Consider the following 25,345-nt stretch of genomic DNA (forward strand, 5'->3'; position numbering starts at 1 on the left):
TTTTAGACAAGAAGACAAAGTCTTTGAATATAGAGGACCGATTGAACCTATTTTTAATCAACTATAGAAATAGTTGTCTTGGTACGGAAGGAAAGTTTCCTTCAGAAAATGTGTTTTCGTTCAAACCCAAAATGTTAGTGGATTTAATAAATCCACGGTATACCTACAAACACTCTCAGGAAAATCCACCCAAACATACGATAGATATCGAAGTAGGAGGAAAACACGAGCCTCCAGATGATTTTGATCATATGGTGGCAGGGGATAAATTATTTTATAAAAACTATGACAAAAGAGATTTGCCCAGATGGTTAGAGGCTAAATTCATTAAAAAACTTTCCAATAATATCTTCCAGATTTCGTTAAAGGGACACAAGTTGGCGGCACATCGGCATCAGCTTAAAATGGTGCACAGACCTAGACGTTATGGCAAAGTCATGTTCAACATGAGCACAAATTCATCGACCAAGAGACGAAGGAGTGTCTCAGTCGAAGATGATTTTTTTGGATTCCAAGAAACCGCCAGAGAAGAGACCGAATCACCACCGAAGAAAAGATATCTACAGATGCGTAGTCCTATTCTCACAAGATCCAAAGCTAGCGCAATCCATGATGCTGTCGAAGAAAATAAATAAAATATATGATACAATAATAAGTGCTAATCGTTGAGAAGAAACGAATTCGAAGTTGTTGAAATTATTGAAACACACACAAGTAAGCTTGTAATCTGAAATAAATTAAACAATAAAATTATGTAAGAATTTTCTAGAAAGCGAAGAATTGTAATGTTCTGTCAAAAGTCTTTAGAGTGCTTTCGGTAAAATCGATATGTATAAGTCTCCAACGAGATGAACTGAATAAAGTAGTTTATTCGAGCTTGAGCCGTGATCAAGAGCGGAGTCAAATCTTTAAGTGTTTTATTATAAATCGCATTATCACAAAGAAGTTTAATACAATTAATAAGTTTATTTAGTCTAAGAGGGGATTATTATAAGTGATATTTAGTGAACTTTACAGTTGTGTATATCTAATGGGTGGAACCCGTTCTCATAGCATTATTGCAGATCAAGTGTTCACTGTGGTAGTACACGTTCTGTATGATTATAGCAAAAGGTGTCGTGATGAGTAATAAAGATGAGGTCGGCCTCTTTTGGTTTAAACCTTCAAGTGAATAACACGTATTTTTATAAGTGCTCTTGTACAACATATCAGAGGTTTCCCTAGAGTAGTTTCTGAAACAATTGAATAAGGAATACATTGAAAAAAAAATAATTATTTCTTCGGGAACTTTTATCGCCATCTTTGGAGATAACCTTAACGGATTTCTTAGTCTGATCTTAGAAAATTTTCTGAAATTTTTGGGGGAAATTTCGTAGAAAGCTTTGGACGAATTTCTGGTGGAAGCCATGAGTAAGAGACCTTATTACATCTACACAATCATTAAAACATCCCTTTATGAATTCAAGAAAATATTTTTAGAAGAATTCCGAAAAGAAATGCTTTTGGGATTTTTGAAAAAAAAAAGAGTTTTCAGAGGAATTGTTGATTGAAATCCTAAAATTAGTGTCATGGAAGATTTCTGAGAAAAATCCTTAGAATGCATAGGCGATTTGAAGATAATTTTACCCCAGGAGAGCCAAAATAAGTAATTCCTGAAGAAATACCTCAAGGGATTTCTTCAGGAGTAGTATGACAAAAAGCCTGCTGTGCTGAGAAATTTCTGAAGATGTCATTAGATTAGAGAAATTCTGGGACAGATAATTCGAGGAATCATTGGATATTCTTGGAGTTGTATCTGAAGGAACAGAAACTGTCCTTGCGTTTTGAAGGAATTTCTACAGGCATTACTAGATGAATACCTGAAGGTGGTTCCCTTCTCTTCCCCTGGTAATGCACATAACTTTCAATTAGGTAAGAAACGAAACTTCTAGATTTATTTTCAAGATTGGCCCATAACCTGATAACACGTCTTCATTGGATGAGATTGTTGACGAGAGAAACAGTCTACAGTCGTTATTAAAGCAACCTCCGTTTTTTTTTTCAATATGTAATTACCGTCGTTTTTTTTCGAGGGTTTTCACGGATCATTGTTCTCAGAAAACAGCATGAATATAAATTGAATCGGTGAAGGGTGATCACCGAACTTTTCAACAACACATTAATAATATAATATGAAACATTGAATATCATGTTACGAATATAAGTCTACATGAGCATCTAACAAAGAATACAACAAACTTCATGTCTCTAAACAAACCACGATCAACAAGATCATCGATCTCCGATCAATCCAACACGCCAAGTGTGGCCGCTTCGTGTCTCAGCTTCAGATAGACAACTCGTAGTATTTTAACCTGTTCTGCTTGCCGCTTCAGCCGTTGGTTGATCGGTATCTCGTCCAGATTGGACAGGGTCTGATTTGGGCTATCCTCGGCGTCCTGTTCTGGCATCGTCGATCGCACCAGTCGCACTGCAAGGAGTAGTAAGCTACTAAGGGAGTCTATGTTTTGATGGATAACAATGGAACTTACTGATCGCTGGGATGTAGAAGCAGCCCAGTGTGAACGTTTCCATCCCGCAGAAGATCACTATGAACATCTGCGGTGAGATCTGCATCCAGGAGAGTTTGGGATCATGCTCCGTCACGCCACATATATTCGCACCGTGTTGGCGGGCTAAGAACAACGATTGCGTGTAGTTTTGCACGGCCAGCAGGACGATGTTCCAAATGGAGACTATTTGTAGCGGGGCCTTTCGGTAGCAGCTCATGTCCAGATAGAGATGGTAGTTCTGGTTGATCAACTTCTGACAGGCCGGCTTGATCTGCTCATGCAGGATATAAGTTGCGACCCAGTAGACGGCTCGCATGTACACTATGATGAAGTAGAGATGGCAAGCGTGATCAGGACTAGGTGGCGCTAAGGTGAGTGCCAATCCAATGATGAAGATCGCACCCGAAACCAACCAATGAAGGCTGCAACGACAGATGGATTAGATGGGAAACCGTTCGCTGATCTTGATCAGGTCTAACCTGAAAATCGTGATCATCAACCACACCCGGAAGGTTCCTCCGCCGACGGCCTCGGAATCGGAAACGATACTGGATTGCCGAGGCAGCGAAGAGTCGTGCGATTTGGATCCCTCCGGTATGGGTGAAATGTTTCTCGGTGGCTGACAGATTGGCTTCAGACGGACCTTGGGAGATAATCTGTCACGCGATGTGCTGGGCAGCTGTTCGTCGGACGAATCCGGGTAAGAGGAAGGTAGAGGGTACTCGTGCGTCCAGGTTGATTTATCGCATTTTTCGGTATCGTCTGCTTCGACCAGCTGTGACGATTCCGCCAGCTGAGGATCCATCGCAATGGGTTACGATCGCGATCGCGGTTCGGTGTCGACTGAAGCCAACACATGTACATGTGATGGGTTTAACCATTCACTAGTAGTGCGACTGCTCTTGGGTTAATTATACCAGCTTTTGTTGGATTGAACTGCATATGATCATGTTTGACAGTTTGATAGCGATCAATCAATACTGAACTTGTGAAAGGCGGCGTGGCGGTCTGATCAAAAAGATGGATACCTTTGCTGATTATGTATCTCAACATACAACAAGAAGCGTAGGATCAGAAAATGGGAACACGACACGAGGATCACCGAATCAAACGTCCTTCTTTGAAAGTGATCAAGACCATGTCAAATGTTCGTTTAAACCATGGGTGATGATCACCCTTTTGAGGTTAGTACAACTTCGATTCGATCCTATTTTTCTAATACTGATAATGAGGATTATCATTTCAGCTTGCACTGGATCGCGTCCTGGGCGATTACCATAACGGGGATCGTCTTGATATTCAAACCTTTCGACGATCTTGTCCTTTGCCATCTGTTCTACCTGATGGTGTACCTCAGAGTAGGTTACTGGTTCGGAACGTACAAACTGAATGAGGCAATCAAAGATTCTTGCCGCAAGTTGGTTCACGAGAACTATGAACTGTACGAAAGCCTTACCATATACCGTAAAGCTCCGCTGCAGATCGTCTCTTTCTGGAACACGGCGCTTTTTGCCGTCCTTGGATATGCGAAAAGCTTCTTCGTGCAAAATGGGACAGCAACGTTGAAAGGTCCCTGTAAGCATCCTTTCGATAACGATCTTCTGGATGCGCTGCGTTCTCCACAAATGGTTATTGTAATCTTCTGTGCCATAGAAAGCCTTGTTCTCAGCTGTTTCTATATGATAGCTTTTAGTAAGTTGCACTTACCTATTTTAGCCATTACATAACCGGAAAACTTTTTTGCAATTTCATAGCTCGTTTGATGAAAGCTTCCTGGCCGTCCACCGATCAATACACCAAACTTCACGAGCATTTGAATGCTGAACAGACATTGAGACGACAGGCAGAAAAGATCAAAATTTTAGAGATAAAACGCGCCCAGCTGAAGAATCGTGCGGCAGCAATAGGACTATTGGACTGCAACTAGAGCTTTTCACTATTACATTTCAATTCGTTAAGTTTGTGCATGCGTACGGATACGTTGTTAGAGTTAATAAATGTTCGTTTGGTTGAATCTATTCACAGAACGCATTCTACAGTTTATTGTTCGAAAACAAAACATTAACTTTTCCCTCCCACTAGGCTTTGTAAAATTTGAACCAAGCTCTTTAAAGCAGAAATGCTTTCCACAATCATCAAATAACTCCTTTCTCCCAATGCGACTAATTCGTAAATACTACGGGCCTTAACTACAACCTTAACAAAACGATCAGTCCAATTAGTTTTTTTCTTTTCAACTCCTCTCACATCCAAACCAGAAAAAAAGTTCGTCTCTGCATGGAAAAGCTCAAGAGTAAAATCGATCTTACCTTTCTCCTCGTTCTACTCGGGCCGGCTCGATCAGAACCGGCTGCCCCCTTAGCCTAACCCGGGTAGGTCACCGTCCTGACCTGGGCGTTCATCTGCATGATCTTCTGGTTCAGCTGGAGGTTGTGGTCCTTCAGGTAGTTAATGAGGTCGGCTTGCTTTTCGAGCAGTTCGGCGGTGCTGAGTCCACGTTGGGTTAGTCCCAGCGATCCGCTGCTATGACTTCGGGAACCCTGCAGGGCATCCGGCGGTGGGGCCATTCGGTTGAACCGAACCACTTTAGCTGTGAATAAAAACGAAATCCAACAAATTCATAGTTAGCTTCAAGAAAAGTATACAAACCCACCACACTACCCAACTTACCGATATACAATCCATGCACGATTCCGAACACCATCGTTTCGAGCGAGCTGAACAGCGTAATGTAGACGATGGGCGACAGCAGTCCCACCATCGCACACTTCTCGGCAAAACTGTCCCCGTAGTAGTGCTGAATGAGCGTTTGGATCGCCAGCAGAAAAGTGTTCCACAGCGACACGATCTGCAGCGGAACGGACCGGTGCTGGGCGGTGGAACGATGAAAGTCGTGATATCCATCGAGCCGCAGCTTCTCGTGACGCCTCTTGATGAAACGGTCGAAGAGCTGGAATAGAATTTTGATGTTTCGTAGATTGGCCTTTCTGGAATGACTGTACTTAAGCTACTTACATAGGTGATCAACCAGAAAGCTGCTCTCAGATATAGCATTATAAAATAGGCTTCGCAGCGTCGGCTGTCTTCCCAGCTGGCGGCCAGGATTATTCCGGTTAGCGAGATGCAACTCGAGATGAGAAGGTGGAAGCTGAAACATTTGATCAATCAGATAAGAAATTGCTATTTTTTTTTATTATAATTAGTGAGGTAATTTTTTAATCTACTCGTATCAGAAATAAAGCGCCGGGTAAATAAAGTCGTGACTGACTTATTTCCCACACCCGAGACAACGCCTTAAGATAAGCTTTTTAAATACCCCATAAACAGGGCTTGTAGCGACTGAGTGTCTTGAAAATTGAAACTTAAAAAAAAAACAACAGAAGCCAACATTTCTCTAAGAATATTTCCAAGACTCTGACATTACGATAACGCGTTTTTAGGAACTTCCCAAGGAATTCCTCTAAGAATTTTATTTTAGATACCTTAAAGAATAATCCCAAAAAATTTACCAAAGATTCTACCAGGAAGTCCTCCGAAAAATCCCACAGGATTTTATCCAGTGATTCTTCCATCTAGGTCTTTATCCAAGATTCCCGTTTATAACATCTTTAACCCCTCTACCGGCAGCTTCATTTTTTACCAGGCTTTGCAGAGTTCGCTTTCATTTGAGTATGAAGCACGATCAAAGCAAGCAAAGAAAAACATCCCATCTGTTGCGGTCCACGATGGTCATTGTATCGCAAGGTGTAACAAGTCTGATAAATGGAAGCAGCGAGCGAGAGCCCCAATGAGAGAGCGATGATAAAACCCATTTTACTCGCTTGTTTACCGTTGGGGATAGGTATTTTTCTTTACTGGCACGATAAACAATCCACGAACTTCCAATAGCAATAGTGTCCCCCAGGCTTGGAGCATGTTTAGAGCGGTTTTATCATACACTACTATCCCCCCAATCTGATCAAAGTTGTAGCAGTATACGATAAACAGTCTCTCATAATGTGCAGCATGTTATGATAGTTACAGAGAGCGATACGTGAGCGATTCTCTCAATTTTCTCAGGATTCAATCCCTGTTTTTTACCTTAATAAAAATATTCAGACCTTGATAACTTTTTTGTTTCTCGATATTTTTGCACCATTTTTTCACAAGCTCTCAAAAAACTCTTCTAGTTTAAAAATACATGCCGATATCTGTCATTGGTGATCTGGTTTTGAAGATATTCCTTGGGGGACCGACATTCTCCATAAAAATATCTTTGGCGTGCATTTTGTTTTACTTTCTTTTTTTTCTATCTTTATTAACGAGATTTTAGCCCAGGGCTAGTTCATCTCGGGACCAAAGGCTTTACTTCCCTTCCGAAGGAAGTCGTCACTGATTTTTTTTAGTGACTATCTCGGGGATGGGATTCGATCCCAGGTCCTCTGCGTGTGAAGGGCGTGTGTTATAACCACTACACCAGGTTCGTCCCCTATTTTTGTTTTACGTCAATTCATCAAAAAAAAAAAGAATAATATGTGGACTATAGTATATATACAAACCTAGGTGATAAGGAGCTATCTTGTAAAAATCATACAAATTGGTTAACCCTCTAATACCCAAATTTTTGTTTTCGATCTGAATATTATTTTTCGTTATCTAAAATCATTCTAAACACGGTTTGGGCAATGATTTATTTTTCTTCGCAAATTTATGAATTTTGGTTTTTGATTTTTATTATTTTTATTTTCGAACATCCCTATCCTTTTCATTTTTTTCTTGAAGCCTCTTCTGGTTACTGATTTTTGACAATAATAAAAAAATGAGTTTTTACTATACTTTTGAAAATAAGTTTTTTTTTAATTTTTTTCTGGAACATTTTTCATTTTCCGTGTAACTAACGGAAACACAGATTTGAAATCATTTCAATACTATCAGGCTCTTCTTCTGTGATAGGTTGATCGTAGAAAAATATAAAAGGTACGATTCTTTATAATACACGTTAAATGAATCCCAGGCATTTGTAGGTTATATAAGAATGCAATTTTTCAAACAATTTTCAATAATACAAAAAAGTTTCAAAAATCATAAAAAAACTTTTCTTATATGCGTGTTATGAGTCAAGGTTTAAGCCAAAAATAAAATCATTTTAATTTCCAAGCTACGAAAAAATACACAAAATTCCAAAGTGTACCCCGTCTAAAGGCGGGATTGGGTATTAGAGGGTTAAGTATTCTAGGAGATACCTGAAAATTACGATATGATGTTTTTTGAAGTTTTTAAAATCATTTTGGCCAGCGTGGTACCAGACACATGAATGCTCATGACTCAAAGACGGCTGCACCAATTTGCTTCATTTTTTCACAACATACTCTCATTAATGTATTGTTCCGAAGAGTGAATATCCGAATACGTTAAAAATTCTGTAGGCTGAGATATTTATGTGGGTTATAGCTACGCGTCGGTCCCCCAAGGTATCTTGGAATATCTCAGGGTCTAGTTGACCAATGATCAATACCGACACAGATTCTTAAGCTAGAAGAGTTGAGAACTTGTGAAAAAATGGTGCAAAAATATCAACAAACGAAAAAGTTATCGAGGATTGAATATTTTTATTGCGGTAAAAACAAAGCTGCTGATAGAGGGGTTAAGAATTCAAGCAGTAATTTCTCCAGAGATGCTTCTAGGATTATCTATAAGACATTTTTTCAATAGTATCTTATAGGATTATCGATAAGATTTTTCCAAGGGTGCTTTTAGAAATATCTCCTGAAATGTATTGAGAAATTTCCCAAGGAAATCTTTAAATATCTTTTTTCACGCCAATCTGTCACGAAACGGTCTACTTTCCTGAGCTGTATAATGCAGAGTGGTAATAGTCATTACCTAACTGAAATCAGTTGCGTTATGACTATTACGCAACGCTTTTTCATTACGCAACTATTTTGAGTTGCGTAATGAATCATTACTAAACTATTTTCAGAAATTGCAAAATGATGATGCATGTATCCAGATATGATTTCTGATACCCTAAAGTGGTGTTCTACGAAATTGCAAAAAAAGTTGTAAGAAACTCGTTACAGAACTCGATTTTTACAGCACTCGTCGTAGTTATCCAACTCGCCTAGCCTTGTTGGATAAATGTACAACTCGTGCTGTGAAAATCGTAATTCTGCAACTTGTTGCGTAAATTACTATTCCAAGCATTCTTCCGGGAAACAGGAAACTTTTCACTCAGATTACTAGAAAGAAATAAAAAAAAAAACGAATTCGGTAGACTATAGGAAATTATAAAGTGACCGCTGTGAATTCTAAAATAATCTTTGACTAATTCTTGAAAGGATCATAAAAAGAACTCCTACACTATGGAGCGATGACGTTTGAGCGGTGCCGAATTCACTGGTTTCCATGGTACCATAAATAACACGACACCGCTAAAACGTCAAATAATGAACTCATGTATTGGTCCATGGACCAATGCACAAGTTCACTATTTGACGTTTTAACGGTACCATGTTATTTATGTGGCCATAGAAACCAGTGAATACGGCACAGCTCAAACGTCAAATTAGTGAACTCATGCTCGTGAGTTCACTAATCTGACGTTCGAGCGATGCCTAGTTCACTTGTTCTCATGGTCACGGCTTCACGGCTCAACCGTCAACGGGTGAACTCGTGCACTCATTCATCGTGGATGTCTTTATATTTCATTGTGGATTTCTTCGATATGACAATACCTAGAAGTAAAATAAAAAAAATCAACGTAGGAATTCTTGCATGGTTTCCTGGAACAACCCCTAAACGAATCACTAAAACAAATCTTGGTCTTCCAAAAGAACTCCTGTCTCTCAGAGTAACAACTAGAGAAAGCAGTTGAGAAATCAATGAGGAAATCCTGAAATCTGCTACACGCTCAAAAAGGAATTCTGGAAAACGTGAACTGTCAAAAATACACCATGAACTACCATCATGTTTACGCATAAAGATGATCTAGTTCGCGGTGTATTTTTGCTTGTTGACTAGTTCACGTCTGCTGTTCATGGATACGAGAACGGATTTTTTCTGTGTATGGGAAAACTTTCAGAATAATATATGTGGAAATTACAGGGTTTTCTCCAGGATTTCAATTAGATTTCAACTTGGGGTTTCATCAAGAATTACTCCAAAGATTCCTCCTAAGATTAATTCAGGAATGCCCTCAGGAATTCTTTGGGAAATTACAGGTGTTCTTCCAAGCAAATCTTTATAAAATGTTTCATATTATTAGAGGAATTTTGAAAAAACAAATACGATATTTCTGAAGGAAATCATAAAGTACCGCTGATAAAACTTCTGTAACTTCCATAGGAATCCAGAATAAACTCTTGCTTGGATCACCAATAAAAAAAACTCCTACACTATTGTGGAAGTTTAGAAGTGTTTGCTAGATAAATCGCTAAGATAAAATTGAATCCATATGAAAGTACTTAGACCAATAATTAAAAAAAATCAGCGTAGGATTTTTTGTGTGGTTATCTGGAACAAACCCTAAGCAAATTTCTTCAAAAACTCTGGAATGAATCTTCATGAACTTTCTTGGGAGAACTCCTGTATGGATCTTTGGAAGGTCTCCTAGTGTAACAACACGAGAAAACTGTGGAATAATGTGGAAATATATCTGGAGCAAACAGTGGGAAAGGCTCTGGGACAATTTTCAGAGTAATTCCTGTGGAAATTACAGGAGTAACATTAAAGTTCTCAAGGATTTCATGGGGCAATTTTTTTTAAGCATCACTTGAAAAATCCCTGGAGTAATTTCTGGAAGAATTAGTAGAAGGATATCTAGAAGAATTTCTGGAGCGATTTAAATAAATCTCTGGACAAATCACTAGAAGATAGAAGATTACTCGATAAATCCTAGAAGAAATTCCTAAAGCACCTGTGGAGCATTTGCATAAGAATCGGAAGGTTTCTCTGAAGCCTCTGCAATTCCACTACAAGCAGAATAAGGAAAACAGGTGACTTTAAGGTAGGAGACCATTTTGGTTAAAACCTTCCATTAAAAAAAGAGTCTTGCTAATACAATAGTGACTTTAGCCTTTATCCAGCCTACATATTTTCACATTCAACTTTTTTGTATCTTGATTATTTTTCATTGAAATTTTCAATTAAACTTAAAAAAAACTCTGCTAGGTTATGGTCCACAGAATTTGGAAAATAGTCCAAACGGTTCAGAAGTTATTCCGGATTGTCTTGGGGCGCCAAAAATGGCCATACCATCAATTCAAAGAATATATTAAGACCCCGATGAGATAGAAGATTAATGTCTTCGCCAAAGTTATTCAACAAACTAAGGATTATCTGGTAGTGACAAATCTGATTGAGAATTTATCCGTGAGGTGGTACTTTTTTCAATTTTCTGTATTACAAGATCCTGATAAAGTTAGAAGATTGGTGACTTCGACAAAATTGCTCAGCAAATCAAGGGCAGTGACAAATCTGATTGGGAATTCATTCACTAGGTGGCGCTAGTAACAAATTTTCTGCATCGGGTCTGCTATTACCGTTTCCGTCTATAACAGTTCACGGTTTGCCGGGTCCCTTGCTACAGCATGACTGCCCGCGCTGCAGTCTTCTCCTCCAGAATCTGCCTACATTCATCGTCGAACCAATGGTTCCGTCGACTCCGTCCCACGTACCCGACGTTGCTCTCAGCCGCATTGTTGATGGCTGCTTTCAATGTTCTCCAGTGGTCTTAAAGAGGGGCTTCCTCCAGCTCACCCTCTTCCGGTAATGCAGACTCAAGGTGCTGCTCGTATGCAGTTGCGACATCCAGTTGCTTAAGTCTTAGGCTCTAGGTCATACCGGGGCGGCCGTCGGTACCGTACGTTGAGTTTTGGGCTCAGTTTAACCAGGGTGTCCATTCAAAATCAGTTTTCAAATTCCAGAATTGTTCCCGGATGCCTAAAAATGTTAAACCGGACTACATCAAGATCCTTCGACTTGATATTTTCCAGACCTTTGTTATAAAGTTCGGATATTCGCTTTCAATTTTATTCTTATTAGATCGAAACAAAAGGTATTTTTAGCAGAAACAATATCTCTCCAAAAGAACATTTCGATAGATTTTTCATTCATAGAATTATTTTCATCGTTGCTCTTTGCATTATTACAGAAAACGGATTTACTTTTCATAACATATTTTTGTGCTGTAGGAAAAATAATCACTTAATCTAGTTTCATGTACTAGAAATATTACAGATTTATTTAATTTGACGAAGTTATTAGCGAAAGAGAGGATCGATGAAGAGAAACCGCCCATTTCAGCTATGTCCTTATGAAGAAATAGTGCCGATTTAATTGTCTCTCTGTGCAGCTTACTCTTATCATAAATCCATGACAGCATCTTTCCAGCAATCCATCTGCCCAAGAATACTTAACCAAGAATAAGCATCTCCAAAAATCCGTAAAACAAAAACTCTTAATACCTAAATCGGCCCTGGTTTTCAGCAGTAAAACCACTTAGATCTCCCAACAAAATTCATCGAAAATCTTTTTAGCTCAATTTTTTACCAACCGATCGGCATCAGCAGATCCTTCGCTAAAACTTACTTGAAGTTTTATTAGCTACCCACTACTTAACTTTTAAGTGATTTTCCAAAGCATCTTAAATTAGCTAGTCAATTATCACCTAGATGCCCGTTTCGCTTACTGTAATAATCTCATCAAGAATTTGCCATTAGAAATCTATCAAGCATCTTACCAAGAAACTTTGTCGAGAATTCCTAAGTGCCGTTCTAGAAAATTTTCAAGGATCACAATGATGGTTTATATGATCTCTTTTGAATTGGTTTAATAACTTGTCGTCAGAACTTTTTAAATTATCTCACAAGAAATTGGTTTAAATTGCTAGAAAATTTGCCACAAATCTCTCCAAGAAACCAACGATTTTTGTTTATTAGGAATACTAGAAACCGTTAAGAGTAGTGTTTTGGTCCATCAATTGTGTTGCTTGTCCTTGTGGAGGAGAGCGATGCAAGATCAGTCTTGTCCGGTTCAATTTTTTCTATAGTACCTACCTGGGAGGGAGGCACCGATACTACACACTAGTGCTAGTACTAGTTTTCATTTGTTGTGTACCTTCGATCTTTCTGGACAAACATTGAAAAGGGCCACAGTTTTCTATGCGTTTAATTTTCAGTTTTAATGAAAACAGTAGAAAGAGCCTCATTCCAATACGTTACATTCAATAAGAATAAACGGTGCTCTCGTGACGTTACTTTTGAATGTGCATGAATTGATTCTAATTAGATTTTTTTTCTACTTTTGATAAAATGCAAAAATATGCTTAGGCTAATTACGCGCTTTTATCATGTTTATCCATTGTTTAAGATCCGGGCTCACAGTGACAGTTCGTGACAGCAAAATCTCGGCTCACAGTGACGTAGAGAAATTTTGTATTGGTTTCTCCCTCCCAGGTACCTACCAGTTTAAAATTGAAACAAATTGATAATCGTATATACGGATTTATTTACAGAATTAATAACGCATTACGGAATTCATATTTTTTCCGGTTTGTTCTACAATTTCTCGGGTATTTCCCGTATTTTTCCCGGACAAATGGAATTCCCATGCTTATCCCGCTTTTCCCGGATGAATGGACACCTTGTTTAACCATCACCAGATAGTGGTCAGAGTCGATGTTAGCGCCACGATTAGTCCAGACGTGGATAATGTCGAAGAAGTGCTGTCTTTCAATCAGAACGTGGTCGATTTGTGATTCTATCTGCGGTGGTGATCTCTAGGTGTGTCATTATGGAAGGCTGTGCTGGAAGTAGGTGCTACGTTTTCGTATGTCAGTTTCGCTGTACTTTCCAATAGTCGGTCTGAACTCCTCCTCCTACTGACCAACTTGAGCGTTCAGATCTCCTATGATGATGTTGACGTCATGACTTGGTCAGCTGTTGTACTCGCGTTAGAGCTGCGCGTAAAATGCGTCCTTGTGCTTCCGGAGTCTAATCTATGTACGTTGATTATGATAAAGTTAAGGAATCGGCCTTTGACTATTAACTTGCACATTCGTTCATTGATCGGCCACCACCCGATCACGCGCCTCTGCATATCACCCATAACTATAAAAGCTGTGTCCAGCTCGTGTGTGTTGCCGCAGCTCTGGTAGATGGTATGATTACCTCTAAACGTTCGCACCAATGCTCCTGTCCAGCACACCTCCTGCAGCGCTACGATGTCGAAACCGCGGGTCTTCAGTACATCGGCGAGTATGGGGCCGTTCAAATATTACGTAACGCAACAGGGGGAGGGAGGGGGTCTTATATTGTGTTACGGTCCATACAAAAAATTAAAATGTTTCATACAGAAGCTGTTACGTGGGGGTGGGAGGGGGTCTAAAATTGACAAATTTTGCGTTACGTAATATTTGAATGAATCCTATGCGTGTGCTCCCGATGAAGTTGAGAGATTTACAGTTCTACGTACCGAGCTTTCAATCGCAAGTCCCTTTACGTCGCTGAGGTTTTCGACGATTATCCCGGTTCGTATTCTCTCGTTGATTATTCGTTGCTTTATTTTTTTTAAGGCTGGCTTGCAGGGCCTGACACCAATCGTCTTGATTTGCGGAGGATCATTCTCCCTAAATGTTCGGAGGGCCATAGAGCACAGTTTAGCTTGGAGTCCTTCTCTGGCACTCGAACGATGATCAGCCGCCCCTGACATGGGGAACAGTTGCTGTTGTGAGCCGCTCCTAACATGGAGTGCAATGTGAATGTAGGCTGTACTGATCAAAGAGGTATACGCCATATTTTTTTTTTCAGCGGTAGTGCTTGATGGAGGACTGCCGTACTCCTCGGAAATTCTTTTTGCGGAGTACGCGCTGATAGGCGCGGTAAATGGCTGAGCATGGCGTACCATTGGTACCTCGCGTACCTGCAGGAATAAAATAGACCCCTTTGTGCGGTCCTTAGCCTCTTGCCCAGCAACTCCTATCCCTACCTCCTCGTGGTACTGGCCGGGGTACGAGTAACCTTGGGGAAGATCGGGTAACCAACCCCCGGTGGGAACTTTGGTCGTATGCTGACAGGGAAGGGGGGGTTTGCTTTTGCAAACCTGGAGCGTCTGTACTCCACGTTAGGAGCGGCTCACAACAGCGTCTGTTCCCCATGTCAGGGGCGGCTGATCATCGTCCGAGTGCCAGAGAAGGACTCTAAGCTAAACTGCGCACTATGGCCCTCCGAACATTTAGGGGGAATGGTCCTCCGGAAATCTAGGGGGTTGGTGTCAGGCCCTGCAAGCCAACCGTAAAAACACATCAGCACAGGAACGTCAACGAGAGAATACGGACCGGAACAATCGGCAAAGACCACAGCGACGAAAATGGACTAGCGATTGGAAACTCGGTACGTGGAACTGCAAATCTCTCAACTTCATTGGAAGTACTCGCATACTCTCCGATGTACTGAAGACCCGCGGTTTCGACATCGTAGCGCTGCAGGAGGTGTGCTGGACAGGAGCATTGGTGCGAACGTTTAGAGGTAATCATACCATCTACCAGAGCTGCGGCAACACACGCGAGCTGGGAACAGCTTTCATAGTGATGGGTGATATGCAAAGGCGCGTGATCGGGTGGTGGCCGATCAATGAACGAATGTGCAAGTTAAGAATCAAAGGCCGATTCTTTAACTTCAGCATAATTAACGTGCATAGCCCACACTCCGGAAGCACTGATGATGACAAGGACGCATTTTACGCGCAGCTCGAATGCGAGTACGACCGCTGCCCAAGCCACGACGTCAAGATCATCATAGGAGACTTAAACGCTCAGGTTGGCCAGGAGGAGGAGTTCAGACCGACGATTGGAAAGTTCAGCGCCCACCGGCTGACGAACGAGAACGGCCTACGACTGATAGATTTTGCCGCCTCCAAGAACATGGCCATTCGTAGCACCTATTTCCAGCACAGCCTCCCGTATCGACACACCTGGAGATCACCTCAGCAGACAGAATCGCAAATCGACCACGTTTTGATCGATGGACGGCACTTCTCCGACATAACCGACGTCAGAACCTATCGTGGCGCCAACATTGACTCCGACCACTACCTGGTGATGGTGAAACTGCGCCCAAAACTATCCGTCATCAACAATGTACGGTACCGACGCCCGCCCCGGTACAATCTCGAGCGGCTGAAACAACCGGATGTCGCCAATGCGTACGCGCAGCATCTTGAGGCAGCGTTGCCGGATGAGGGCGAGCTCGATAGGGCCCCTCTTGAGGACTGCTGGAGGACAGTCAAAGCAGCCATTAACGACGCTGCCGAAAGCGTTGTCGGATATGTGGAACGGAGCTCAAGAAACGATTGGTTCGACGAGGAGTGCCAGGAGGTTTTAGAGGAGAAGAATGCAGCGCGGGCTGCAATGCTGCAGCATGGTACGCGGCAAAACGTGGAACGATACAGACTGAAGCGGAAACAGCAAACCCGCCTATTCCGGGACAAAAAGCACCGCCTGGAAGAGGAGGAATGCCAAGAGATGGAGTTGCTGTACCGTTCTCAAGAAACGCGGAAGTTCTATCAGAAGCTCAACACATCCCGCAAAGGCTTCGTGCCGCGAGCTGAGATGTGCCGGGATAAGGATGGGAGCATCTTGACGGACGGACGCGAGGTGATCGAAAGGTGGAAGCAGCACTACGATGAACACCTGAATGGCGCAGAGAACACAGGCATAGAAGGTCAGTACAGCGATGGCTACGTCAGCACAGCGGACAGCGGAAATCAACCAGCTCCCACGATGGGGGAAGTTAAGGATGCCATTCAACAGCTCAAGAACAACAAAGCCGCTGGCAAGGATGGTATCGAAGCCGAACTCATCAAGATGGGCCCGGACAGATTGGCCGCTTGTCTGCATCGGCTGATAGTCAGAATCTGGGAAACGGAACAGCTACCGGAGGAGTGGAAGCAAGGCGTTATATGCCCTATCTACAAAAAGGGCGACAAACTGGAGTGTGAAAATTATCGTGCAATCACCATCCTAAACGCCGCCTATAGAGTGCTATCCCAGATTCTATTCCGTCGTCTATCACCTATAGCAAACGAGTTCGTGGGAAGTTATCAAGCAGGTTTCATCGACGGCCGCTCGACAACGGACCAGATCTTTTCCGTGCGGCAAATCCTCCAGAAATGCCGTGAGGACCTACGCACCATTTGTTCATCGATTTCAAGGCGGCATACGATAGTATCGACCGCATAGAGCTATGGAAAATCATGGACGAGAACAGCTTTCCCTGGAAGCTCACAAGATTGATTAGAGCAACGATGGACGGTGTGCAAAACTGCGTGAAGATCTCGGGCGAACACTCCAGTTCGTTCGAGTCTCGGCGGGGACTACGACAGGGCGACGGACTTTCGTGCCTGTTGTTCAATATTGCGCTTGAAGGTGTCATGCGGAGAGCCGGACTTAACAGTCGAGGCACGATTTTCACGAGATCCGGACAATTTGTTTGCTTCGCGGACGACATGGATATTATTGGGAGAAAATTTGAAACGGTGGCAGATTTGTTCACCCGCCTGAAACGCGAAGCAACAAGAGTCGGGCTAATGGTGAATGCGTCGAAAACAAAGTACATGCTGCTTGGCGGAACTGAGCGCGACAGGGCCCGCCTAGGAGGCAGTGTTACGATAGACGGGGATACCTTCGAGGTGGTGGACCTCGGATCCTTGTTGACGGCTGACAACAATGTTAGTCGGGAAATACGAAGGCGCATCATCAGCGGAAGTCGTGCCTACTATGGGCTCCAGAAGAAACTGTGGTCAAGAAAGATTCACCCCCGCACCAAATGCACGATGTACAAAACGCTCATAAGACCGGTAGTCCTCTATGGGCATGAGGCGTGGACTATGCTCGAGGAGGACTTGCAAGCTCTTGGGGTTTTCGAACGCCGAGTGCTAAGGACGATCTTCGGCGGCGTACAGGAGAACGGCGTGTGGCGGCGAAGGATGAACCACGAGCTCGCTCAACTCTACGGCGAACCCAGTATCGTGAAGGTAGCTAAAGCTGGAAGGATACGCTGGGCAGGGCATGTTACAAGAATGCCGTACAACAACCCTGTAAAGATGGTGTTTCGCCACGAATCCGGTCGGAACAAGAAGGCGTGGGGCGCAGCGAGCTAGGTGGATTGACCAGGTACACCAGGACCTGGAGAGCGTGGGTCACAGTCGAGGATGGAGAGAAGCGGCCATGAACCGAGGGAATTGGCGAAATATTGTTGGCGAGGCTTTATCAAGATAATTGATGTAAAGCCAAATAAGTAAGTAAGTAAGCGCTGATAGTTTAATCCATTTGAAATAGGATACCTAGGGAGACGATGCCGGTTATGGACCCTTTGCGTATTATGAACCCCTCATAGAAAAACATAAAATTAACACTCAAAGCAACCCTATTCATATGATGACTTCACAATCAAATTTGTACTTTCAGATAGCCCGTAATCTTCTGAACAACTTTGCCGAAGACACCAACTTTCTGTTATTCTATTTGATATGACTCATTTTGTTACCTCAAGATAATGCGGAATAACTTTAGGTTGCTATTGTTTAGGTTAAGTTAGGTTAAGTAAATTGAAAACGTGTTTTTTTTTCTCTCTTAAGCAGGTGAAATCAACTCACCTGTAAAAAATCTTAACTGCTAAGGCAAATGAAATGTAATATGTTGTTAACAAAATGTTAATAAAATCTTTAATTTGTTTTACCAAATTAGGATGATAGTGTTATCTAATAACACAGAACAGCTGGATATAAGAAATGAATGTAATGTTTGGAATGATACTAATAAAGAAGTTAAAAAATAAACTCCGGAACCACATGGGCCATTCCTAATTCTGTTATGGGTCCAATACTAGAAGCGTTTTTTTAGAAGTTCTGAAAATGTCAATACAATTAATCAAGAAACAAAAAAGTTGAGCACCTTTTATTGTGTTTTTCAACATTTGATAAGTACCTATATGGACTGGATGAAGATTGGTGAATTCCGACGCACATTTTCTTTGAAGAGAAGAAATTTTCTTACATAATTCACCAGCAAGAAAATTTTCTTTTCTTCGAAAAAAATATGCGCCGGAATTCGCCTACTGCTACCAGTCCCTCGAGGAATTTTTGAAGAAATAGGGTAAGTGTTCCCTTAGTTGTGGGTGTTCCTATAGTTGCGGTAGTGCCGTTTTCACTGATTTTATTAGGTTCGCCACCGAACCGACACTGCCAATCGATGTATTGGCTTGTTGATACACGGAATAGTTGAAAAGAGCGTTCAAATTGCTTCAAAACTGATAAAATATCACTAAAATTGCTAAAACTTTTCTTACTTGTACCAATAGTTGCGGTAAAGTGTTCCTATAGTGGAGGATCCCATAAGAAAACAACGGATACCGCAACTATAGGAACACAAATTAAAAATTTACCGCAACTACAGGAACAGTGTACCAATACTGGAGGTATTATTTTTCACTGACATGCCGTGGATCACTGCGATGAAATCATTTTTCTCATTAAGTCAATGGTTGTTACTTCCCGTTACAACATTAACATGTAGGGGGGCTGGGGGCAAGAAGGACACCTTAAGATATATAGGTTCAAATCATGGTTGATTAGCACAATTTTTGAAGATTATTCCAGTGTAGGGGCAAGCTCAGCTCTTGTTCTAAATGATGTTATCGATAGATTTCAAAAATATAAGAAACACATGATGATTTGAGATTTTTGAAAATGTACCTTCTTATGAGGTTTTTAAACGAGGCACGGGGCAAGAGTGCCACTCGTATGGGGCAAGAAGACCACCAGAGCAAAATGCCACAAATTTTGTACATTATTATTTCCCCGCCTAAAGGATAAATTGTAGAGTAAGTAAAGATAAAAACTGAGGGATAAAAGTTGACTTATAGGGTTTCAATGCTAGTAATGGACCCCTTAGTAGCTGAAATTCATTCTAGACGCTTTTCCGCAATGATATCTCAGACGCATATACGTTTTGTGGAGTCTAACAACAAATTCAATGTCTTTACTTCATAGTACGTCTATGAAACATACAAAATCATTCGATTTTTCCAGCGAAATATGCATTTGAAAAACTGTTGTCCGAATGCCTATTATGGACCCTCCCGGGGTCCATAATAGGATTGTTTACAAATTTGACGTTGCGTATTATGGACCCTCCATTTGATTCCCATGTAATCCGGCTCGCTGCCGACGAGCCTATTATGGACCCACCTGGAAATGCGTATTATGGACCCTCTTGTGTGGTTTCATTTACAAAACTGTTCAAATATCTGTATTTATGCGTCTCAAACCAAATATTTTGCCTGAAACTGCTGACTAACAATGTAATCGAAGTTCCCCCGTTGGATTTTCATAGGAATAAAGTTGCTTTGAGTGTTAATTTTATGTTTTTCTGTAGGGGGTCCATAATACGCAAAGGGTCCATAACCGGCATCGACTCCCTAGTTAAAAAGTAATTTTACGAAATTAATTTAGTTTTCAACTTTTTTGACTGTAACAATAATAGTAAAAAATTTCAGAAACTATTTTGAATGTCCAAGATGGTTTATTTTGATTTTATTTAGTAGAAAACGTTGATTGAATGCAATATTAAACAAGAAAAATAAAAGTTCATTTGATTTTATATGAGAAAATTGCGGTGTCCCTCTTGCCCCATAAGACATACTGTTATTATATATGTAAAATTTAATGTCAAAAGGACTTTTTCGAAAAAAATTCCTCACAGCTATATTAAACAATTGAAAATCATCAATACTGTGCGGAAAAATCAATATGTTTTGTATTTATTGGGAGTCAAACCTTGTTTTCCAGTCTTACATTCTTATAATATTTCGCATATTTTACGTTGCTGAGTTAAAGACATTTTCCAATTTTTGTACTAAACATTTTAAACTGTAATATTTACACAACCCTCAATTAGTACTCAATTTATACTTATCCTGCGTTAAACATAAAAAAATTGATTTGAACTACGTGAAATTAGAGGTGGCACTCTTGCCCCGGGTGTCCTTCTTGCCACATGTCCCCCTACATTAATTGTCCTTTTTGAATTTAGGCGGTTAAATGAAGTTCAATCGTGCTTAGTACCTCCACTATTGGTACATCTACCCTACGCGTCTCTATTAGTTTCTCCGGAGCCCCTAGATTTCACTACAAGGAGAAAATTAAAAATAATGACTTTAGAGACTATTTTTATTAAAATGGACCTGCTACCAGCTCTCTAGTTCATTTTTTCTCGGATTGTTTGCTCAAAGTGTTAGACTTTTTAATAAATATCTTAAAAAAGAGTAGGGTACCACGATTCAAGTGGGTAAATGGGGTAAGTAAAATTAAAATGGTAATAAATATGTGAGCTTATCCTCCAAATGGCAGCGGGCCATTTGGCATAATAGCCAGTTAGCATAGCCAGAAAATTTTTGGTTCTTTGCTTTGCTTCATGAAAAATTATACCAAATGTGTGGAGGTGAACCAGCCACGGGCTGAAAGCCTCGAATAAAGACAATAATAATTGGGTTCATTCTACGAGTGGCGTGAGGTGACAATTCTCGACTCGAGTGTAGTGACTCGTCGTGCAAATCAAATTTATTTTCGTTTGCTCAATCGTAGACCTTTCAAATGGTAACCAAATTTTCGATAAAAATAAAGTACGATTTTTTATATCCACTTGCTCCAAGGTACCTTATATAGTATCTTCAAAAAATTGATTGTGGCTAAAATGTGACTCGCAACCATGTCTTTTATTATTTCTTACACCCGAGATAACGCCTCAAGATAAGCTCCCTGGTAAACCCATCATAAACGAAATGCATATCTGGTGACTTAACTTACCTAAAAGCCGGCACGGTTCGCAGGGGCCGGAACCCGTCATCGTCCTCGGTGGACAAAATCGGGTCCAGCATCGTGTTGCTGTCGTCCATCCTGCTGGGATCTTCAAAGAATCGACCTCCCTAAATAAGCACCAGATAGAAGAAGTACGTAAATAACAAAAACGAAATAAACTAAAAATAGTAAAATTCACGATAGAAGGAAAACTGAAATGGAAGAAATTGAAGAATATCGAAATGACTCATATCAATTGCGGTAAGCATAAGGGAAAGAATCGAACTGCTGCTGGGATTCCCGGAAACCTACCGTGTTAGAGCCGAAGTTTCTGATCAGACTGACCATAATCAGCGCTAGCACTATTATAGTGTATTCAGACGAGAGTGGACTTCACCCTTGATCTGATACCTTCTTCTGCGACCAGATAGCAGTCTAAAAACAAAACAGTGTTCTGCCTGTGACTTGGCTCAAGCCGATGACTAAACTTCGGCTGTTGTTGTAGTGCGTTTTATTTTCTCCTCTTCGTTCGGCTCCAGCTGCTTGGTATTCTATAATAGAAAAATATGCACCACCACGGACAAAGCCTCTACACTTACTTCACTTTTGCGGGGGATTACTAGCTGATTCGATGGCGGAGAACGCGAATAATCGCGAGTTGATAAACTTGGAGCAAAACAATATTTTTTTTTTCTGCGATTTTGCTTATTTCGCGATGGCTGACTGATGTTTTGAAGAAGACGTCACAGTGCTGACTGCGATGCGAGCCCCATCAGATGATGATGATGACGATGATGACAGCGACGGCTCGAATGTTTGCAAATATCGAAAGGGCCGCACTAAGGCTGTGAACCGTTTCACTAGTTCGTTTAACTATTAGTTTAAATTTGACATTTCGATAGTTACTTTCCCCTCAAATGGTTAAATTGAACATCGCAGTCGACCCATTTGAGCTTTGACAGTCGAGTAGTTATTTCAGAACAAAGTTGATAGATGGTTAGTTATTCTCAAATTCACGGGAGCAAAAAATAACTTTCGAACTGTCAAGTTTAACCATGCTCCAGAGCAGGGTTATTTCTAACCGGAGGGGAAATAAATATCGAGCTGTCAAATTTTAACTAAAAGTTAAACGAACTGGTGAAACGGTTCACAGCCTAAGGGGATACCACTTACGCGTTGGGAAAACGCCTCAACCGAAATTTGTTGAACAATAATAATTCTCGCATAACTTCTGATCTCGCCCTAAAAGCCATAGGTAACCATGTGTGTAGCTCGTTGTTTATGAGCATTTGAATGGATTTTATTGCTATTTAACAACGCTATGGGGAAGAAAGGATCATTACCTACCTGCCCATGATGTTGGTTTGGATGCTTATTCCTTCTTTTGCTCAGAAACAACGAGCTACACAGGTGGCTACCAATGGCTTTTAGGGCGTTATCTCAGAGTATGCGAGAATTATTGTTCTCGCATAACCTGTGACCTCGCCCTAAAAGCCATTGGTAACCGAGTGTGTAGCTCCTTGTTTCCTGAGACTTGTTTCTAAGCAAATGAATGGACCAGGATGAAAACTATCACCACTGGGAGAAAGAGGAGTATCTTCTCTTCATCGTAGCATTGATGAATAACGTGTAAATCCATTCGTTTGCCCGGTAACAACAAGCTACATACTCGGTTACCAATGGCTTTTAGGGCGAGATCACAAATTATGCGAGACTTGTGCAGCTCCTCTACGCAAATTAATGGACCATGTTGGAAACTATCACCACTGAGGTATAAAGGAGGTTCTGTTTTTCATCGTAGCATTGTTAAATAATGTGTAAATCCATTAGTTTGCTCTGAAACAACAAGCTACATTCGGTTACCAATGGCTTTTAGGGCGATTTCAAAAGTTATGCGAGATTTTCTTGTTATTGAAGTTATTTAACAATGATATTTATACCACAGACAAACAGACGTCCTACTCTCATCATTGTCCATCGACTACCTTTTTAACGGTCGATTCAAAAATATGGTCGGTGGTCAATCCACCACCCGCAGCGCTCGCATCGGTTTTGTTCGTGTTTGACGTTTACACACTGCCGCCATCTGTTGGCCCGTCGGCCAAACACATTAATTTTAGCATTGAGCGTACATATCTTCGTGACTATTATTTTGATCGAGATTTGTTCTAAGTGTTACGTCTGTTTGTCTGTGTTTATACGATGAAAAGAAGATCATCTTCTTTATTCTCCCAGTGGTAATAATGTTTGTCTTGGTCCATTCATTAGCTTAAAATCGACAAGCTAAAGGGGTAGGCAATACTTTGATTTAGCAAAAAAATTTTGACGTTTACTGGCCTTGTTGTTGTTTACTAATTTCATGGAAGAGTGAGGGAGGGAATGATTTTTGTCCATTGCCCCATATACACACTCGGTTACCAATGGGACTGTTCAAAAAATCATGATTGGCCACCCGCAGTTGCTACTCCGTTATTGCAAGAACAGCTGTACTTACACAGGGAACCAACAGATGCTACTCAGGATCAGTAGCATCTTCAATGTGTAAGTATACTGGTGCTCTCATTATTTTAACAAACAATACCGGCGCCGGCTGCGTCCGAATGCCGGTCAATTTGGGAATGGGAGGGAAATGTTGACGTGTTACTTGCTTTATGGAAGCCGAGGAGTCCTCTGCACTTCCACAAAAAAACGCTGGGAGTTTGGATATGGGAAAGGATTCGTTTTGTTTAACCCTCTAATACCCAAATTTTAATTTTCGATTTAAGTATTATTTTTCGTTATCTAAAATCGTTCTAAACACGTTTTGGGCATTTATTTATTTTTAATCGCAAATTTTTAAATATTGGTTTTTGATTTTTATAATTTTTATTTTTGAACATCCCTAGCATTTTTCATTTTTTCTTGAAGCCTTTTCTAGTTGTTGAATTTTGGCAATAATAAAAATTTAAATTGTTACGGTATTTTTAAAAATATTAAATTTTTAATTTTTTTTCGGAGCGTATTTTATTTTCCGTGTAACTAACGGAAAAACAGGTTTGAACTGATTTTAATACCACCAGGCTCTTCGTTTGTGATAGGTTAATCTTAGAAAAATATAAAAGGTACGATTTTTTATATTACACGTTAAATGAAGCCCAGGCATTTGTAGGTTATATAAGAATGCAATTTTTCAAACAATTTCTAAAAATACAAAAAAGTTTCAAAAGTCATAAAAAACTTTTCTTATATGCGTGTTATGAGTCAAGGTATAAGCCAAAAATAAAATCATTTTGATTTCCGAGCTACGAAAAAATACACAAAATTCCAAAGTGTACCCCGTCTAAAGGCGGGGTTGGGTATTAGAGGGTTTAACGATAAAGATATAATTTTAAATAAATACGTGAACACGGATGATCGATACCAATAGTGCGGTTACTATGCAAACCGGACACGATCCGGATTCCGTCGCTCGCCCTCAAAGGAGCATGCAACAGATTCAACGGATCAAACACAACTGACTCCGGCTAACCGATTTGACAACTACCGAAAAACTAAACATTGCATATACTTAGGGCCCATTCACAAATTTCATAACGCTCTAGGGGGTGGGTGGGTGTACTCGTGCTGTTACGGCTCATACAAAATTTGTAAAATATTCATACAAAAAGTGTTACGAGGGGGTGGGTGGGTATCGAAAATGGCCATTTTTAGCGTTATGAAATTTGTGAACAAACCCTTAGATTAATACACTAGATCTGTATGATTTCCGTTGTCTTTTTAAATTCCCAAATGAATGAAATTTTTCACAATTTGTAATTTTTGGAGTCGATTTTTACCGATGGGGTGAAATGAGCATCCTATTTTTGGTTGAAAAATTATATATTATATCATATAATCTAAAAAAAAAATATTTTTTTCACTACACCTGAAAGTTATTAAGTATTTATAAATACTCCGTGCAAATATTGGAAGTACACAGAGAC

The 25,345-nt window shown here is 40.6% G+C and overlaps 3 protein-coding genes across 6 annotated transcripts; 1 reads left to right on the plus strand and 2 right to left on the minus strand.

Annotated features, from left to right (window-relative positions):
* Nucleotides 1-2,066: 2,066 nt before the first annotated feature.
* Nucleotides 2,067-3,459, minus strand: LOC5577589. The gene is made up of 3 exons (XM_001656532.2): nucleotides 3,032-3,459; nucleotides 2,532-2,974; nucleotides 2,067-2,470 (listed from the first exon to the last, which is right to left on the minus strand). The coding sequence occupies exons 1-3, from the start codon at nucleotides 3,355-3,357 to the stop codon at nucleotides 2,286-2,288; spliced, it is 954 nt and encodes a 317-aa protein (XP_001656582.2). The 5' UTR covers nucleotides 3,358-3,459; the 3' UTR covers nucleotides 2,067-2,285.
* Nucleotides 3,460-3,472: 13 nt separating this feature from the next.
* Nucleotides 3,473-4,579, plus strand: LOC5577590. The gene is made up of 3 exons (XM_001656534.2): nucleotides 3,473-3,736; nucleotides 3,799-4,244; nucleotides 4,307-4,579. Exons 1-3 carry the CDS (start codon nucleotides 3,573-3,575, stop codon nucleotides 4,477-4,479), a joined length of 783 nt encoding a protein of 260 aa, XP_001656584.2. The 5' UTR covers nucleotides 3,473-3,572; the 3' UTR covers nucleotides 4,480-4,579.
* LOC5577591 (transmembrane protein 192) lies at nucleotides 4,562-22,153 on the minus strand. Of its 4 annotated transcripts, none has more exons than XM_021838468.1 (6): nucleotides 21,983-22,153; nucleotides 21,696-21,922; nucleotides 21,393-21,511; nucleotides 5,568-5,700; nucleotides 5,223-5,502; nucleotides 4,562-5,142 (listed from the first exon to the last, which is right to left on the minus strand). In XM_021838468.1, the coding sequence occupies exons 2-6, from the start codon at nucleotides 21,729-21,731 to the stop codon at nucleotides 4,916-4,918; spliced, it is 795 nt and encodes a 264-aa protein (XP_021694160.1). In that variant the 5' UTR covers nucleotides 21,732-21,922; nucleotides 21,983-22,153; the 3' UTR covers nucleotides 4,562-4,915. The 4 variants fall into 4 exon arrangements, with proteins under 4 accessions (XP_021694160.1, XP_021694159.1, XP_021694162.1 ...); XM_021838467.1 differs by having other exon boundaries at nucleotides 21,696-21,934; XM_021838470.1 differs by lacking the exon at nucleotides 21,983-22,153 and adding an exon at nucleotides 21,583-21,595 and having other exon boundaries at nucleotides 21,696-21,976.
* Nucleotides 22,154-25,345: the final 3,192 nt, after the last annotated feature.

Source organism: Aedes aegypti, chromosome 1 (genome assembly GCF_002204515.2).
Source record: "Aedes aegypti strain LVP_AGWG chromosome 1, AaegL5.0 Primary Assembly, whole genome shotgun sequence".
Taxonomy (NCBI): domain Eukaryota; kingdom Metazoa; phylum Arthropoda; class Insecta; order Diptera; family Culicidae; genus Aedes; species Aedes aegypti.

What these genes read in the sequence shown, in the direction of transcription:
- LOC5577591 (XM_021838468.1), bottom strand. Translation starts at nt 21,731, where the DNA reads ATGGTCAGTCTGATCAGAAACTTCGGCTCTAACACG. An exon ending in GAAACTTCGGCTCTAACACG is followed by an intron (nt 21,512 to 21,695) that starts GTAGGTTTCCGG and finishes GTGCTTATTTAG; the next exon opens with GGAGGTCGATTCTTTGAAGA. An exon ending in CGTGCATGGATTGTATATCG is followed by an intron (nt 5,143 to 5,222) that starts GTAAGTTGGGTA and finishes TTTTATTCACAG; the next exon opens with CTAAAGTGGTTCGGTTCAAC.
- LOC5577589 (XM_001656532.2), bottom strand. Translation starts at nt 3,357, where the DNA reads ATGGATCCTCAGCTGGCGGAATCGTCACAGCTGGTCGAAGCAGACGAT. An exon ending in TTGATGATCACGATTTTCAG is followed by an intron (nt 2,975 to 3,031) that starts GTTAGACCTGAT and finishes CTGTCGTTGCAG; the next exon opens with CCTTCATTGGTTGGTTTCGG. An exon ending in CTTCTACATCCCAGCGATCA is followed by an intron (nt 2,471 to 2,531) that starts GTAAGTTCCATT and finishes TACTCCTTGCAG; the next exon opens with TGCGACTGGTGCGATCGACG.
- LOC5577590 (XM_001656534.2), top strand. Translation starts at nt 3,573, where the DNA reads ATGGATACCTTTGCTGATTATGTATCTCAACATACAACAAGAAGCGTA. An exon ending in GTGATGATCACCCTTTTGAG is followed by an intron (nt 3,737 to 3,798) that starts GTTAGTACAACT and finishes TTATCATTTCAG; the next exon opens with CTTGCACTGGATCGCGTCCT. An exon ending in TTTCTATATGATAGCTTTTA is followed by an intron (nt 4,245 to 4,306) that starts GTAAGTTGCACT and finishes GCAATTTCATAG; the next exon opens with CTCGTTTGATGAAAGCTTCC.